An 18,810-nucleotide genomic window follows, 5' to 3' on the forward strand; every position below is an offset into this window, starting at 1 on the left:
CTGACAAGGGGCTTCTGTAAGCTCTGTGCTGCTCTCAGTTCTGCTCTGGGCAACTACTGCCGAGAGGGCACAGTTACCATACCATCTCTAAAAGAGCGACACAGAGAAGCCCTGCTGTCAGCTCTGCTACGGCACCCAGATACCAGAGGCTTCCACTGTCATGCTCTGAGGCAATGGTATCCCTAAGGAGAGGGGATAGTTACCATACCATCTCTAAAAGAGCAGCATATAGAAACCCTTTGGTACCAGATCCAACAAAACTCCCATCTAGGAAGTGTTCTGCACCTTCCCAACCATTGATACCGACTACAGACACTCCTCTGGGGTTCTGGATGAGCCCATGGTAACACAGGTATTCTGATACTCTGGAGACCTGTGGTCTCAGTACCCAGGAAGAGACAATTACCATACCGTCTCTAAAAAAGTGGCACCAACGAACTTTTTGTACTGGGCAAAACTCTCATTTAGGGAGTGCTCTGCCCAACTATTGGTACTGACAATGTACCACGGACCTTCCTCTGTGGTACCAAATGAACCCATGGTACTGCATGAGCTCTGGTACCCTGGAGACCTGATGATTGGGGAAGAAACACAATCCCCATTACTTGGTACCAGGACCCTGGTAGCGAGCACGTCCCGGCAACCAGAATCGCTCTTAGCACTGGGCTGTATACTGCCAATACCCCAGTCAGTGGCACCCTTACCAACTGACAAATCTGACACTGGCCAGGAGAAGCTCGTTCCCTGGCCCCTCAAGGTGGCCCACCACCACACTACAAGGGTGTAACAAGGCTGGTTCTGGAGGGACCTAACTGAGAGTGCCAATTCAGGACAAACTGCTTAAAGCAGGCCAGTTACAGCCCAAGGCTGGGGTTTCTATGCCCACTAAGACAAACCAAACCAGCCAAACAGAGAAGACTTTGGTTTTACCCCACTAGCTAACCACAAGTCTCACAAGCAATTCCCTTAGACACTCCAGTTTCCCAGGATCACCACCAGTGCCACTCGTTATGGGGATGAATGTTACGAAAACAATGCCCCAGTAAAAGAAAAAAGGTTCCCTTGATCCCAAAGGACCAAGCCCCAGACCCAGGTCAATATACAAATCAGATCTTACCCACAAATCATGCTGTTCCAATCCTTTAAAATCTAAAGGTTTATTCATAAAAGGAAAAAGATATAGATGAGAGCTAGAATTGATTAAATGGAATCAATTACATACAGTAATGGCAAAGTTCTTGGTTCAGGCTTGCAGCAGTGATGGAATAAACTGCAGGTTCAGATCAAGTCTCTGGAGTACATCCACAGCTGGGATGGGTCATTCAGTCCTTGGTTCAAAGCTTCAGTGCAGCAAAGTTCCTCCAGAGGTAAGAAGCAGGATTGAAGACAAGATGGAGGAGCTGCAGCAGCTTTTTATATTCTCCTGCCATGTGGTCTTTCTTTCTTTGTCCCAAGGACAAGCTGTCCATCACATGGTCAGGAAAAACCTCAGAGTTCTGTCCATAGGCAGGTCCCTGCATACCTTGCTGAGTCACGAGGCGTGTCTACCTTCTCTCAATGGGTCACTTGTATAGCTGATGGTCCTTAATGGGCCATCAAGCAGGCTAGGCAGAGCTTACACCAACTTGGCTGATTGTCACCCAGAAGCATAGCATAAATTTGGAATACACACAGTATAGAGCCAATACTTGTATCATTTTTGTATTTAAAGATATATGCAAACAGATAGCATAATCCTAACCAGCAAACCATAACCTCATCTTAGACACCTTATTTGACCCCCTTTATACAAGATTTGGTGCCACTACAGGACCTTGGTGGCAACAATGTTATATACGGTCCCAGTTCAAGTCAATAACATCACAAAGGGTCATCCCCAATTCCATCACGCCAACTGCCCGTGCCTGCCTCTCCCTCCCAAGGCCATATTGTAACTCTTTGGGTGTATATACACACACATGGTGTGACCGTCTCTCAGGGAGAGTCCACCAGATGGTTTGCTACAGCCTGGCACCTGAGCCAGGGCTGGAGAGCACCTGAGCCAGGACAGGAGAGAGCTTTTTCAGAACAGGGAAGAAGGAGGAAGGGGAAAAACAAACAAACAAAAAAACCACACCTGAAAAGGAAGCAACCTCTTCAGCACACTTTTCCTCATCTCTCCCAGATGAGACTGTGCTGCCCACCTCTCATCACTAGATGAAGATTTAAGAACTTTCTGGATCTTACCAAGAGGGTGGCAGATGAGCTGCAGATTCCCTTAAAGGAGGTGGCAGATACACATCACAAGTTGGTGGAAAGTCTGCACGCTACCTTCTCATCTAGAACTGTCCTCCCAATTAATGAGCTGATTCTAGATCCTACCAAAATCATCTGGCAGAGCCAGCCTCCATCGCACCCAACCAGCAACAGAGTGTAAACAAAAACAACCCTACATCTCTACCCAAAGAGGCAGACTTTGTTTTCAACATCCGCAACCCAACTCCATCACAGTGGATGTGGTTAATGCATGAAGCGAGCAACATAATGCCAAGTCAAATCCATATGATCAGGCTTCGCAAGATGGCGTATTCATCAACAACATTACTGTTTAGAGTCATAAATTACCAAACTGTCATGGCCAGAACAATTTTGTTAATCTTGGGAAACCCAGGATGTTTCTGAAACATTACTGGAAACACAAAAAGAACAGATTCAGACCATTCTTAGAGAAGGTCAGTTAATAGACAGACCGGTCCTAGAGACATTACTGGATGTAACTGTTACAGCTGTCCGCCCAGTCTCCATGACAGTGGTACGGTTGTGGGTTGTGTGTTTGTTTGTTTTTTTTTTTTTTTTTGTTCATTACACCTCTCTAGATTGCCCAAAGAGCTACAGACTTCCAATTTGAAGGGCCAAACTCTTTGCGGAGAAGACAGATTTTCTCTCCACATCCTGAAGGATTCTCGGACCGCACTACACTCCTTAGGAATCTACACTGTGGAACAGAAGAGAAGATATACCTCTCAACCACACCATAGATCACAATCTTCTCAATACTCACCATCTCTGTGCTGTTATGAACCACAGTGTAAGAGGCCCAGGGCTCAAAAGTGAGAACTGTCTGCACCCCAGTCCATAATCTCTCAAACTGCCTCTTATAAGCACTTTGATGAGCTGGTCGGGGGCCTGAACAATGATACCTTACAGCATCAGCTGCTATCTATACACCTGTCACGCCAGTCAGAAGTCACCTTACCTTGCTTCACTGCAGTTAGGACCAGCTCTAGAGCAAAGAGATTGATTTCTAGCCCTGAACTTACAGGGTGCCTACTTCCCTTTGAAAACTCGTGGTGAACGAGGGAAGTCCCAGATGACTGGAAAAAGGCTAATGTAGTGCCAATCTTTAAAAAAGGGAAGAAGGAGGATCCTGGGAACTACAGGCCAGTCAGCCTCACCTCAGTCCCCGGAAAAATCATGAAGCAGGTCCTCAAGGAATCAATCCTGAAGCACTTACATGAGAGGAAAGTGATCAGGAACAGTCAGCATGGATTCACCAAGGGAAGGTCATGCCTGACTAATCTAATTGCCTTCTATGATGAGATTACTGGTTCTGTGGATGAAGGGAAAGCAGTGGCTGTATTGTTTCTTGACTTTAGCAAAGCTTTTGACACTGTCTCCCACAGTATTCTTGTCAGCAAGTTAAAGTAGTACGGGCTGGATGAATGCACTATAAGGTGGGTAGAAAGTTGGCTAGATTGTCGGGCTCAACGGGTAGTGATCAATGGCTCCATGTCTAGCTGGCAGCTGGTGTCAAGTGGAGTGCCCCAGGGGTCAGTTCTGGGGCCGGTTTTGTTCAATATCTTCATAAATGATCTGGAGGATGGTGTGGATTGCACTCTCAGCAAATTTGCGGATGATACTAAACTGGGAGGAGTGGTTGATACGCTGGAGGGCAGGGATAGGATACAGAGGGACCTAGACAAATTGGAGGATTGGGCCAAAAGAAATCTGATGAGGTTCAATAAGGATAAGTGCAGGACCCTGCACTTAGGACGGAAGAACCCAATGCACAGCTACAGACTAGGGACCGAATGGCGAGGCAGCAGTTCTGCAGAAAAGGACCTAGGGGTGACAGTGGACAAGAAGCTGGATATGAGTCAGCAGTGTGCCCTTGTTGCCAAGAAGGCCAATGGCATTTTGGGATGTATAAGTAGGGGCATAGCGAGCAGATCGAGGGACGTGATCGTTCCCCTCTATTCGACATTGGTGAGGCCTCATCTGGAGTACTGTGTCCAGTTTTGGGCCCCACACTATAAGAAGGATGTGGATAAATTGGAGAGAGTCCAGCGAAGGGCAACAAAAATTATTAGGGGTCTGGAACACATGACTTATGAGGAGAGGCTGAGGGAACTGGGATTGTTTAGTCTGCAGAAGAGAAGAATGAGAGGGGATTTGATAGCTGCTTTCAACTACCTGAGAGGTGGTTCCAGAGAGGATGGTTCTAGACTATTCTCAGTGATAGAAGAGGACAGGACAAGGAGTAATGGTCTCAAGTTGCAGTGGGGGAGGTTTAGGTTGGATATTAGGAAAAACTTCTTCACTAAGGGGGTGGTGAAACACTGGAATGTGGTGGTATTCCATATGTGGTGGTAGAATCTCCTTCCTTAGAAGTTTTTAAGGCTTGACAAAGCCCTGGCTGGGATGATTTAATTGGGGATTGGCCCTGCTTTGAGCAGGGGGTTGGACTAGATGACCTCCTGAGGTCCCTTCCAACCCTGATATTCTATGATTCCATATCTCTATACAACCATTGCACAGGAGATTCCCACTGCTTACCTTTGGGGCAGGATCATTATAGGTACAGGCTGCTCCATGCAGGGTAGTCTCCAAGGTTCATTTCACTGTAGTGGCATACTAACCCCGGTACAGTGACTGGACTTTATCAGCACCAACCTGATGCAGTACAAGCAAGAGCGCTCCTCTCATTACCCACATTCACCACCCTGGGACACGTCTCCCTAACATGCTGGGGAGCTCACCTACACAACAACAAGGTTCAGGACAAATGACCTTCCACAGAAATGACCTTCCATATCACTCTTTTGGGGCTAGGGGCTGTCAAGAGTGCCTGTGCACAAACTCTGCCTTTCATCAAAAACAACACACAAAGGTTATGATGGACTTAATGTGACCTGTATGTTTTGTATAAACTGCCAAGGAGCTGCCAGATCTCCCTCCCTCTGCAAGACAGCATTCAAACTTTGGAACTGATGCACCCATCACAATGTGCTCATCTCAGCTGTCTGTCTACAAGGGATACAGAATGGGATAACCAACAGTCTCAGTTGGAATTTTCTCATGACAATGAGTGTATACTGAATTCACAGGTGCTTCAAGATATAGCCACCCTTTGGGGAAACATTCACTGGCAGTTGCCCTCATCTTCCCAGCGGACAGGGCCCACTTGTATGTCTTTTCCCAGTTTCCTACCCTATCCAAGATTCTGTTGAAAATTCAATGAAACAAAGCGAGAGTTATTGTGATTGCCCCTCTTGACTTTGACAAGTCTGGCTCTCTTACCTGATGCAGATGGCAATATGCCCTCCTGTTCCTCTGACGTCAGCCCATTCCTCACCCGCTCTCTCAAAACAATGGGCTGACCCTTCACCCCAACCCATGGGTCCTCCGCCTCTAGGCTTGGCTCTTTCTTTGTTCCAAGGCTTAGAAGCAGAATGCTCTGACAAGCTGAAACACATGTTGCACCACAACCACAAGTTGACCACTCCACATACCTATCTACAAAATGGAAATGACTCCAAGTTTGTACCATTCCAAACGGACAGACCCAACTTCATCTTTCCTCCCTCTGATTTTGCACTACATTTTTAAAGGTTTCAGAGTAACAGCCGTGTTAGTCTGTATCCGCAAAAAGAAAAGGAGTACTTGTGGCACCTTAGACACTAACCAATTTATTTGAGCATAAGCTTTCGTGAGCTACAGAGCTGTAGCTCACAAAAGCTTATGGCACCTTAGAGACTAACCAATTTATTTGAGCATAAGTACTCCTTTTCTTTTTACATTTTTAAACTCTCACTCAGCTCCTTTAAGGTACATCTCATGGCAAAAATGGCTTCCCACTTGGAGTCTGCTCAACCACTAATGCGTAGACTCTTTAACGGCATTGGGACTCTCTTCCCCCATGTGACACCACCCGCTCCAGCCTGGGACTTTAATCTAGTTCTCAGGGCTTGGACTAGACCTCTCTACGAGTCCAGGGCAACTTGTTCTCTCTTACACCTGTCCATGATGACAGCATTTCTAATTGCCATCACCTCAGCTAGACACCTAGGAGAAATAGCGGCCCTGATGGCACACCCATCATTCATGGCCTTTGTCTTTAAATAAATAAATAAACAACCACTCTAAGGCCATATCCCAAGTTTCTCCCTACTTTTTCTGCACTTTCCATATGAATCAACAGATCCATCTCCCTGTTTTTTCCCAAAACCACATTGTGACAACTGGGAGACAATTGTGGATATGCTAGATACTAGAAGGACATTCGCATTCTACTTGGACAGAACTAAGGACTTCAGGAAATCCCCTAAATTCTTCCTTTCGTCCACAGAAAGATCCAAAAGCTCTGTGATATTTCCTCAAAGACTATCCAAATGGGTCTCTAGTTGCATTAATCACTTAGCAAGGGCGCAACTTGCTTCTGTCCATACGCACTCCATGAGATCAGTTCCTACCTCAATCACAATCCATAGGGATACCCCTATCTCCCCAATCTATAGAGCAATGATTGGAGTCTCTGTCCATACTTTCTCAGAACATTATGTGATCACTGAAGATTTGGCCACTGACACCATCTTCAACTCCACAGTACTCGCCGTAGTAAAAGACTCCGCTCCGAAGTCCCAGCCTCCAGTGGTGGGTACTGCTCCGGAGTCACCTGAAGTGGAGCACCCATAGGGACACTACTCGAAGAAGAAGAGGAAGTTACTCACCTTGTACAGTAATGATGGTTCTTCGAGATGTGTGTCCCTATGGGTGCTCCACAGCCCGCCCTCCTCCCCTCTACTTTGGAGTTCTCTATAGGGCTCTGTGGTAGAGAAGGAAGTGAGGGGGGTTCACCTGTGCCGTGCTAAATAGCCTCGAGGCAGACCACGAGGGAGGGAGAGCACATGCGCAGGCTCAACGGGACACTGCTACCAAAAATCTCCGATTAGAGGTGCAGGGGCACACAGACACCTAAAGTGGAGCACCCATAGGGAAAAACATCTCGAAGAACTATCATCACTGCACAAGGTGAGTAACTTCCTCTTAATTGATTTACCTCGTTAGACTGACAGAACACTTGGTAAAGCAACCCACATCCTGTCATGTATTTATACCTGCTCCTGTATCTTTTACTTCATACATCTGATGAAGTGGGTTCTAGCCCACGAAAGCTTATGCCCAAATAAATTTGTTAGTCTCTAAGGAGCCACAAGGTCTCCTCGTTTTTTTTGCTGATACAGACTAACAAGACTACCACTGAAACCTATCTTTATTAATGATCTGGATGATGGGATAGATTGCACCCTCAGCAAGTTTGTGGATGACTAAGCTGGAGGGAGAAGTAGATATGCTGGAGGGTACAGATAGGGTCCAGAGTGACCTAGACAAATTGGAGGACTGAGCCAAAAGAAATCTGATGAGGTTCAACAAGGACAAGTGCAGAGTCCTGCACTTAGGATGGAAGAATCCCATGCACTGCTACAGGCTGAGGACCGACTAGCTAAGCAGCAGTTCTGCAGAAAAGGACCTGGGGATTACAGTGGATGAGAAGCTGGATATGAGTCAGCAGTGTGCCCTTGTTGCCAGGAAGGCTAACGGCATATTGGGCTGCATTAGTAGAAGCATTGCCAGCTGATTGAGGGAAGTGATTATTCCCCTCTATTCGGCACTGATGAGGCCACATCTGGAGCATTGCATCCACTTTTGGGCCCCCACTACAGAAAGGATGTGGACAATTTGGAGAGAGTCCAGCGGAGGGCAACGAAAATGATCAGGGGGCTGGGACACATGATTTATGAGCAGAGGTTGAGGGAACTGGGGTTCTTTAGTCTGCAGAAGAGAAGCGTGAGGGGGGATTTGATAGCAACCTTCAACTACCTGAAGGGGAGTTTCACAGAGGATGGAGCTTGGCTGTTCTCAGTGGTGGCAGATGACAGAACAAGGAGCAATGGTCTCAAGTTGCAGTGGGGGAGATCTAAGTTGGATATTCGGAAACACTATTTCACTAGGAGGGTGGTGAAGCACTGGAATGGGTTACCTAGGGAGGTGGTGGAATCTCCATCCTTAGAGGTTTTTAAGGCCCAGCTTGACAAAGCCCTGGCTGGGATGATTTAGTTGGTGTTGGTCCTGCTTTGAGCAGGGGGTTGGACTAGATGACCTCCTGAGGTCTCTTCCAACCCTAATATTCTATGACACAATGTGGGGGCATATTATCCTACATCTGCCTACTGAAGGGTTCTTACACCACCCTCTAAAGCAACTTGTTTTGGCCCCTGTCAGAGATAGGGTACTAGAGTAGCTGGACCAGTGGTTGATCCAGTCTGCAGTTCCTATGAGCTAGAATGCTCCCTGGCTGTATAAATAGGACTATTTACTAGGAAGATAATGTTACCTCTGTATGTGGGATTAGTAAAACTACTAGTGGAATACCGTGTCCAGCTCTGGTGCCACAACTCATGAAGGATGTTGGAAAATTGGAAAGGGTTTGGAAGAGTGCAACAAGACAGATTTGAGGGCTTGAAAACCTACCTTACAGTGAAAGACTGAAGAAGCACAATCTATTTCACTTGTGAAGAGGGGACTTGATCACCACTGCTAAGTACCTGTCCAGAGAGACTTAGAATCATAGAATATGAGGGTTGGAAGGGACCTCAGGAGGTCATCTAGTCCAACCCCCTGCTCAAAGCAGGACCAATCCCCAATTTTTGCCCCAGATCCCTAAATGGCCCCCTCAAGGATTGAACTCACAACCCTGGGTTTAGCAGGCCAATGCTCAAACCACTGAGCTATCCCTCCCCCCACTACTTCTGATAGTAGAGCAGTCTTATCTCACAGGCATAACAAGATCCAGTATAGGTACACAATTTGAGACTGGAAATAAGGTACACATTTTTAACAGCAAAAGTAATTAACCATTGGAACAATGATCTTTAAATCAAGATTGGATATGCTCCAGCTCAACCAGAAATTATGGGCTTGATGCAAGAATAACTTGATGAGGTTTCCTGGCCTGTGTTATGCAGGAGGTCAGACAAGATCATCCCATGGGTCCCTTCTAATCAAAATCTTCAAATTGCTCAACTTTCACTCTCTTACTTCTTGTGATGTCGTCATATCAATAGTTCTCCAATCACCAGAGAGCCTTCCATAGTAGACAGGACCTAAAATTCTAATGTAACTCTCAGGCCTTTTCTGTACATTATAAAGATGCCAAAGGCACAAGCTCATTTTTCTTTCCTTTGCAGGTCATCTTGAACCCCTTGGGATTTTAGGATGCTGCAGAGCATTGACAGAACCAGACCAGCAGCACCAAGTAGCTACTATCCCAGAGAGCTGCAATTTAGTCAATTACCAGTGCAGAATAGACTTCCCATTACCCTTTCACCCACCCCTAGATAGAAACACCCAATGAAAAAACCACACTATCACAAAGTCCAGTGTGACTCCAGAGAAGGAAAAATGGAAATGGATGAGTTTTTACTGTGCCTGAGTGTCAGCAAGATACCCTTCCCCCAGACCATTCTTATTACTCATAGATCCAGTGCTCAGTGCTGTCCACCCAGCAGGTCAGCTTGTCTGTGTGGAACCAGAGCGAAATCTCCCGCCGGGCACTCTCAATCGAGTCGCTGCCGTGAATCACATTCCTGTGAGGAAAGAGAATGGGTACTCTCCAAGTCAGATACAGCGAGGAACTAGAGCCGGAAGTAATTTCATCTTGGCTAAAATAATAAGTTTGCTGAACAAGTGCCATCTTGTTGCATTCCTACCTGAACGATCCTCATGTTCCTTACCATTCCTCAGAACCCTACCCCAGAGCCACCCATCTTCTGGCTGAGAGCAGGACTTGCCAGTTATCCTGTGGCATGTGGGAGCTGCCAGTTCCCACCAGTCCCCTCCCCTAGATCATGTCACCAAAGCAGCAACAGTGCCTACAGCTAACCCATCTTCTGATTTTCTTACGGTGCTCCATTTTTTTTTATACAGTATAATCTCTTCTAATCTACAGTAACAGCTGCTTCATGAAGGGCTGAAAGTGCCTTTTTTACCTGTAGTGCTGCTTTTTTTTACATTAGAAATTCAAGTCTTCTGACCCCTGTTTTTCCCCTCCTGGAAGACTCTATGGAGAACTGGTAAGTTTGACATCAGATGCCAAGGAAATGAAACCTATATAAGGAAGGATGTCAGCTTCATTTAGGCATTGGCTACACTGAGAATTAGCCCTGATTTCAGCCAATTGGTGTAGCTTCATTGCTGCAAACCCCTAGTGTAGCCAGGGCCTCAGACAATTCAGGACTCTTGCTTGTCTTTTAACACCTAACTAACTCATATGCCTGACTAAGGGCTAGGAGAACAGCTCATCTATTACACTGAGCACTACCACCACTTCAGTTAATGGCTGGGAGTGCTCCCCACCATGGCTCTGGGGGCTTGTAGTGGGGTGACTGCCCCACTCCTGGAGAACAGGAATTAAAAGCAGCAAAGCTAGGCTGATTGAGGAAGGCAGCCACACCTGTGGACCGCTCAATCAGGGCCCAGCTGGCCCTTATAAGAGGGCTGGGGGCCAGGAGCTGAAAGAGTTTCACTCTAGCCCTGGAGTGGGAAGGGCTAGCTGCCTGGGAGCAAGGTACCTAGAGCCAGAGTAGTGCTGGGGAAGGGCAAAGGGAGCTGGGGAGCTCCAGCCTGGTAAACCCACAGGCTGCAGACCTTGGTGAAGGCTACAAAGGTACTGGGGCTGCAGAAGGGCAGCCTGGGAATAGGCAGCGGCAGCTGGTCCTAACCCCTTGCCAATGATGAGTGGCCATTACACTGCAGTCTGCCCCAGTGAACGGGGGTTAGATGATGACTGGCAGTTGCCACTGAGGCAAGGTGGGCTTAGAGGGTTGAGGGTTCCCCAGGGAGGTATTGCTGGGGCAGAACCCCAGGGTAAAGGGCACCGGGGTCTGAGAGGGACATACCAGTGAGATACCAGCCTGCACAGGGCGCTCCGTAAACTGGAAGAGAGCTAATTGCAAGATGACCAGTAGAAGGCGTGCACCGGTGAGTCGTCGCTTCACTACAGGGCTTCAAGAAGCGACGGCTTGACATTGCTGATAGTTATACGGTAAAAGCCAAGCAGAACACCCCTCACTTTTTTGTTTTAATAGAAAAAAAGCATAAAGCAGCAGGAAAGATCTCCTCTGCTCTCCTCCACAGCTCATCCTGAGACCAAAGAGGCAGTTTAAGCATAGTGCTCTTCATGGCCAAATGTACTATGCAAACTATTTTGTCACAGGAGATGGGCATGGTGTGAGCACAGGACTGGGAGCCAGACACTCCCAACATCTAATCCTGGCTCTGACACAGATTCCCTCTGTGGCCTGGGGCAGGTCCATGCACTCTTCCTGCCTCATAATCCCCACATGTAGAAAGAAGATTATCCTTCTCTCCCTCAGTAGGGTGTTGTGAGGATCAGTTGAGTGCCTGGGCAGCATACTGAAGATGAAAATTGCTATGGAAGTGTGAAGCAGCGTATGATGGGGCTGTCTCAGTCTAGAAGGGGTTAAAGAGCTCCCGAGGGCACAATCAGCCCCACCCCAAAGCACCACACCAGTGAGTCTTGTCAAGCCTGGAGAGAGGCAGGGTCCCAGTTCAGTTTGGGTGGCACTCAGAAAGAAGAAGGGCTGGAACTCAGAGCTTCCCCAGGCTGAGGAAACAGGAGTTGCTGCCGAGGCCCTCTTCTTCTTTTGCCTTCAGAAGGCTCTGGACTCTGCCTTTTGTGAGATATGACAGCATCCTGACTTTTTTTATTTGGGCTACTTTATGTGGCCTCCCAACCACCCCACTCCTAAACAGCACAGTCAGAGGACTGGACTCTGGGATGACCCCACAGCAATGCTGTGGTCCAGGGAGGGACCACTGAAATGAGAGGTGCCTACCCTCTCCTCAAGGGGGTACCAGAGAGTTATGGTTACAACATGGTGGTGTTAGTTTTGGCCCCAAACAAGAAGATCTCAGGTTTAACTCCAAACTGACCATACCATTAGGGTAAAAATCCCTAAAATGTAGCACAAGTGTGGCTACTTTACACAAGATGAAGAACCCCACCCTGCCACAGACCATCTGGGCATTGTTCTCTTGCTGCCTAGGTTGGGAGCCAGGCAAAGTAAGGTGTGCTCATCCCTCACAAGTGATCCTTTGACAGGAGCATTGAGAGCTGACTCTAAAGGCACTCCCCCATCTTCCCCCTCAGTCAGTGGGAGAGTAACTGGGACATGGAGCAGAACACAGAAGGAGCCTCCTCCCACCTGCAACAGGGACACAGGATTCCCCAGCAAAAACAAACCCAAGGCTCTCACTTGCTGACTTCAATGCAGAAGTCCCCTCGGATGGTGCCAGGTCTGGAATCAGCTGGGTTAGTTTCTCCAATCATTGCGCGAGCCATCTTTACCACATCCAGCCCCTGCCAGACCTACAAGACAGCACAGCAAGAGTCAGCTTCCGCAGCTTGCTGAATAGCAAGCCCAAATCCTACCCTAAGCACCCTCCAGCTAACTCCACCTCCTTGTATGAGTACGCCTAGAGATAAGTCAGGGCAGAATCTACCTCAAGAAAGCCTATGATTATCTGTTTGAATAAAAGAAAGATATGCACAGGTTTCACTTTTACATGCAACAGTGTAACACTTCAGCCAGAGGATCTGGCAGAAGGGTATGAAGGGAAGATGGAATGGCCTCAAGTTCAATGCTAATTGCACTTGCATTTGATATCCGTTTCAAGGCATGAAAGGGGCCCCTGGCCAGCACTCACCATGGCTACAATAGGACCCGATCTCATGTACTCCACCAGACGGCTGTAGAAGGGGCGATCACAGAGGGCTATATAATGCTCCTTCAGCAAGTCTTCCGAGGCCTGGGCACAAACACAGCATGTGATCTAGTTTGCTAGATGGGACTGTCCTAAAATGGCTTATAATGGCTGTTCTAGTGGCCAGAAGAGTCCACTTTAGAAGTGGCGTTTAGGGACCTCTCCCTGCTCTGAGGGCTGGATTCCTGAATTCTGCAGTGCAGCTGGGAGGAGGAAATCAAGCTCACCAGGAAGGAACAACTGCCAGGTGAAACTGGATCAGTGTTCATTCCTCATCTGGGGAATCCCATTTTCCTCTTTCAGTTCAGTTCTCACTCGCTTTCTGTGTATAGCCTCACAGGACCTTTAGGGATTCAGGTAATCAACAGGGGCAGAATTCAGGCTCTGTTCAGAAAAGGCATTTGCAATGCAGCCCTTTAGATAACAGCAAGGGTCTATTACACTGATGATGAAAAAATAGTTTCCATTATAGGTCCATAACAAATGCTGCAAAACAGACTTACAATGGAACAGCCTATACGACAGTCCATTGCACAAGACAGATTGGGGCAGAGTGCTCCAAAGAAAAGAGAGACAGTAAATTCTCAAAGGTGACTAAACGATTTTGGATCCTAAGTGCTTCAAGTTGCTTTTGGAAATGAGACTTAAGAGCTCAATTCCCCTGACTGACAATGAGATTTAGGTGCCTAAGTCATTTTTGAAAATAGGACTAAAGTGCTTTGGAAAACTTGACCCTGAATGGTGGTGGCAAGAAAAAGATCCAAATTAAATTCCTCTTGCTGGGCTGGCAACCTGCACGGAGACAGGACTAGGGAGCTTTCCTTTCGTTTCCTGTCTCCATCTAGTGGTAGGAGGATATCATAGAATATGAGGGTTGGAAGGGACCTCAGGAGGTCAAAGCAGGACCAATCCCCAATTTTTGCCCCAGATCCTTAAATGGCCCCCTCAAGGATTGAACTCACAACCCTGGGTTTAGCAGGCCAATGCTCAAACCAAAGAGCTATCCCTCCCCCATATATATATATCTCACTACGTTGAGTTCCCATGGGAGGGATGTTGGAGAAATGGCCTCAGCAAGAGACTTTGCAGCAGCTCTGATACCAGGCATTTCTGAACTTTGTTATTCGTGGCCTAGTGGATAAAGCACTAGACTGTGACTCAGGAGGCAGGCATACTTAATCCTGCCCCAGAGCAAGGGGCTAAACTAGATGACCTCTTGAGGTCTCTTCCAGCCCCACATTTCTTTGCTTCTATGGATTCTATTGCCAGCACTGCCTCCGGGTGGCTGGGTGACCTTAGGCCAGCAGTTCTCAACCCGCAGCCCAATTAGCACACGGTCTGGGGCGGGGATCCAGGGTCAGGGCAGCCAGCCCACCCCACAGGAGTGGCAGGGGTCCGGGGCAGGCTGTTGGCTGGCCATGCACAGCGGGAGTCTGGGGCGGGCTGCTGGCTGGCCCCGACACCCAGCCCCTGCAGCCCAGTTAGCACATTGTGGGCCGCATATGCAGCCCACAATGTGAAATAAGTTGAGAACCACTGCCTTAGGCAAGTAACTTACCCTCTCTGTGCTTCAGTTTCCTCATATGTAAAATGGGGATCATGATACTGACCTATGCAAAACGCTTTGAGATTTACTGATAAAAAATGCTATATAAAAACTAGGTATTATTTACAAAGCACCATCAGCAAGCAGGATGCAAGCAGGTCCCTGCTGCAAAGATTTAAAGCCCCAAGACAGAGCATACACAGAGTGAGGCAGCATGGACTGGACCTTTAGAGACAAGGGTGCCAGGGTAGCCCTTGCTCTGCCAGCTCCTCTCACCTGCATGAGTTTCATCCCCACCAGTTTGAAGCCTTTCTTTTCAAAGCGCCTGATGATTTCCCCTATGAGATGCCGCTGCACCCCATCTGGCTTGATGGCTAGGAAGGTGCGCTCATTTACTCCAGTGCAAGCTGAAAGAAGATGAGGAGGAACACTTAGGGCTAGAGCAAACCTCAGCATACATTCAGGATCAGAGGGGTCACTACAACCAGGATCAAGGAATTAAAAAATAAAACCAGAGATAAGGGAAGAGGCAGATGCTGCTAAGGTAGGAACTCAAATAGGAATGGGGCATAGCTTACCATCAGTTTGGATTGTAAAACTGGTTTCATATATGGCAAAGGCTGGTGGAGACAAAAGTCAGAGGTTTGCAGACAGCCCCTTTCCCACTGAGAGACAGACAGTCCAATACTGGAATGAAACAGGAGCGCTCTGGTGGTTAGTGGCACACATACAGCAGGGACTCTGGAAGTCAGAGCAATGGAGATAACCTCTTTCCCCATGGCAAAGACAGGGAACTCTGGGAAGGAGTTGTTTCCAACCATGTAATCCTTTGCAAGGGGTAGCAGGCAGTCTGGTGGGTAGGGGGGTGGAGCAGAGGGATGGAGAGGACATCCTCCTGAGGTGGACGGGGAAAGCCCTGGTGGCTACAAAGAGCAATATCCAACCACAGACTTGCATTAGATTTTAGTTCCTTTGCTCCTAGAGAATCTGGGTCCACTTGTCAGGACGACATCCCTCCTGATACCCAGCAGTGAGTTTTCCTGCTCCAGTTCCAATCCTTCTTGGACTGAACACAGAGAAGATGAAGAGTCAGCAGCTGTTACATTTATCAGCATTTAGTGCACCCTAATCAAGTCCGACATATTTTAATAAATCCACTTCCCTTAATTAAAGAAACAAAAATAAAAGCCACTGAATGCATGGCCTTTTTAATTAAAAAAATCCACCATCACAGACAGACTTGCTCTGGGTTTCAAAATGTGGGCAAAACATTATGCTATGTAATCTCAGTGAGCATGTAACAAGTCTGGGAATTTTCCAGCCCTAATATTGCCTTTGAATTTGAAATCAGGCCTCCTAAAGCGATCTGAATTTGAATCTAAACAAAAAGGCTTGTGAAAATAATCAGGGGATCTGACTGAATGATTTTTTTAAACCACACTAGAGAGCTGATTTCACCTATTTGGCTGTCCAATGGTCTACACTGGTTTGTTAGGCTGTGGATATGTTTCTTTTACAACCCTTTAAGTAAGTGGAAAACAGCCTAGGGAAGGCAGTCAGGGATATTCTTTTACACAGAACACGCAAGCTGATAGTTGGGACTTAACCTTGCAGAGCATAGATCAGGGGTGGCGAAAGTGTGGCTCGTGAGCCACATGCAGTTCTTTTACTGTTAAAGGTTTCAGAGTGGTAGCCGTGTTAGTCTGTAATCAGCAAAAACAACAAGGAGTCCTTTTGGCACCTTAGAGACTAATAAATTTGTTAAGGGATGACTATGGGACCTTAGGAGACTCCCTTCCCTTCTCCGTACCTCAGTTTCCCCACTTGTAAAATAAACTCCTATGTGGCCTCTTTGTTCCCTCCCTGAGCTTGATTACATGCTTTATTCAGAGTGAACCAGCTGCAGTGAAATTCACTGCCACAGAGCAGGGTTGGGTACCACTCTGCTCTCAGTAGTGTCTCATCAGCAGAGCAAAAAGAAAAGGAGGACTTGTGGCACCTTAGAGACTAACCAATTTATTTGAGCATTTTATTATTTATATATTTTTATATATTTTTATATTTTATATATTTATTTATTTATATTATTATTTTATTATTTATAAATTGAGCAATTTATTTGAGGCTCATGCTCAAATAAATTGGTTAGTCTCTAAGGTGCCACAAGTCCTCCTTTTCTTTTTGCGAATACAGACTAACACGGCTGTTACTCTGAAACCTGTCATCAGCAGAGCAGGCACCTTGCCCCAAGCAGCCACCTCTGTGCCTATTCCCCCCTCACCCCCTCTCCGTGGGAGTGAGTGGGGGCAGAGCTGTGAAAGTTGAAGGAGCTGAGTCAGGGGAGGCAAAGGGTGAGGAAGGGAGGGATCAGTGCCCCCACACCTGCTGTGTCCTCCCCCTGCCTAAGGGGGCATCCTCCGAACAACCCCTCCCCCTGCTGATAAAGGACATCCCCTGACCCCGCCCTCCCCTTGCCTGGGGGGGACAACCCCCGAACTGCCACCCTCCTCCTCACCCCGCCCCGGGAGGAGGCATCCCCCGGACAGCTCCCCCACGCCCTGGGAGGGGCACTCACCGCTGTGGAAGATGTTGGCGAACAGGATGAGCACCGAGCAGATCATGGTGGCAGCCGGTCGCGCGCTGACAGGGCTACGGCCGGGCGCGTGGGCGGTACCGCCTAGGCACGAAACGCGCGCGGGCCCGTGGGGGAGGGATGAGGGCGCGCACGTTACTCCTGGGGTCCGGACTTCTTCGTGCGCGCTCTGCGTGCTCCTGTCTACCCAGCCGCCCGGTCTGCCCATCCCCACAACCAGACCGGCCGATGTGGTGGCGCCCCGCCCCACATCCAAATGCCCTTCAGCCCAGACCGTGGCAAACCCCATAAGGGCCTGCAAGAAACTGGCGGGTTGATTTTGGAGTGGGGTTCTTGTGGTTTTTTTTGCCTTCCCTCCGCCCCCTAGCACTGTGCCAAACAAAGCCCAAGAGCAAACCCAGTTTATTGTACACTACACTCCCTTTAGTCCACTGTCAGCCCAGATCTCAGAGAGCCAGGTCTGTCAAACGCTCCAGCCACCAGGCCACAGCTAGGGTTGCCAATTTTCTAACAGCACAAACCGGAACACCTTGCCCCGCCGCTTCCCTGAGGCTCCACTCCCTTCGTCCAGGGATTTCCCTATTCCCCCCCACGTTTTGTGAACTAGTTACATGCTGTGTTGCCAATGTAGTGATTGGACATTTGAATTGAAATTGAAACATTAATACACACATACACAATATAAAAGCATATAAAGTGTATGATACAATATGTGTATCTGAAAAAATATAAAGAACAGGAGTACTTGTGGCACCTGTGAAAGTAGAATGAATTATATTGAAATTATAATTCATTAAAGAAATGCTGCTTGAAGGGTTTGTTGAAATATAGTTGTCAGGAAGAGAAACGTTAAGGAGTGTGAGAGAATGGGTCCTCAAACTAATTAACTTAGAGCTCCCACTGAGCTAGGAGATTGGTAAATGTTAGTTTGCAAATAAGCTTTGTATGTTTCTGCTTCCTTTTGTCTCTTATGTTAAATTGGCTTTCCCTTATCTGTTTAAATAAGCTTTTAAATAGCTTGAGCTTTTGCAGGAAACTCACATATCTGGGTGCATTGGCAAAGCACTTTGCTAATAAACAGAGTGGTCTGACAAATTTTGTGAGTCTTGAATCTGACTTTGGCACACCTTGGAGACTAACAAATTTATTTGAGCATAAGCTTTCGTGGGCTACAGCCCACTTCATTGGATGCATAGAATAGAACATATAGTAAGAAGATATTTATACATACAGAGAACGTGAAAAGGTGGAAGTACCCATACCAAGAGTAAGAGGCTAATTAATTAAGAGGAGCTATTATCAGCGGGGGGGGGGGGGGGGAACCTTACAGTTGGTATGGGTACTTCCACCTTTTCATGTTCTCTGTATGTATAAATATCTTCTTACTATATGTTCCATTCTATGCATCCGATGAAGTGGGCTGTAGCCCACGAAAGCTTATGCTCAAATAAATTTGTTAGTCTCTAAGGTGCCACAAGTACTCCTGTTCTTTTTGCGGACACAGACTAACACGGCTGCTACTCTGAAACCTGAAAAAGTATAATATTTGAAAAGTATGAACATAGAC

General features: G+C 47.4%; 1 protein-coding gene across 3 annotated transcripts; it reads right to left on the minus strand.

Moving 5' to 3' along the window:
* Positions 1-1,141: 1,141 nt before the first annotated feature.
* NME3 (NME/NM23 nucleoside diphosphate kinase 3) lies at positions 1,142-17,356 on the minus strand. 3 transcript variants are annotated; one of them, XM_048866895.2, is made up of 6 exons: positions 17,226-17,341; positions 15,229-15,270; positions 14,927-15,057; positions 13,048-13,149; positions 12,597-12,709; positions 1,142-9,905 (listed from the first exon to the last, which is right to left on the minus strand). In XM_048866895.2, the coding sequence occupies exons 1-6, from the start codon at positions 17,269-17,271 to the stop codon at positions 9,788-9,790; spliced, it is 552 nt and encodes a 183-aa protein (XP_048722852.1). In that variant the 5' UTR covers positions 17,272-17,341; the 3' UTR covers positions 1,142-9,787. The 3 variants fall into 3 exon arrangements, with proteins under 3 accessions (XP_048722852.1, XP_074989007.1, XP_048722854.1); XM_075132906.1 differs by having other exon boundaries at positions 15,229-15,337; positions 17,226-17,335; XM_048866897.2 differs by lacking the exon at positions 15,229-15,270 and having other exon boundaries at positions 17,226-17,356.
* Positions 17,357-18,810: the final 1,454 nt, after the last annotated feature.

Source organism: Caretta caretta, chromosome 10 (assembly GCF_965140235.1).
Source record: "Caretta caretta isolate rCarCar2 chromosome 10, rCarCar1.hap1, whole genome shotgun sequence".
Classification (NCBI taxonomy): Eukaryota; Metazoa; Chordata; order Testudines; family Cheloniidae; genus Caretta; species Caretta caretta.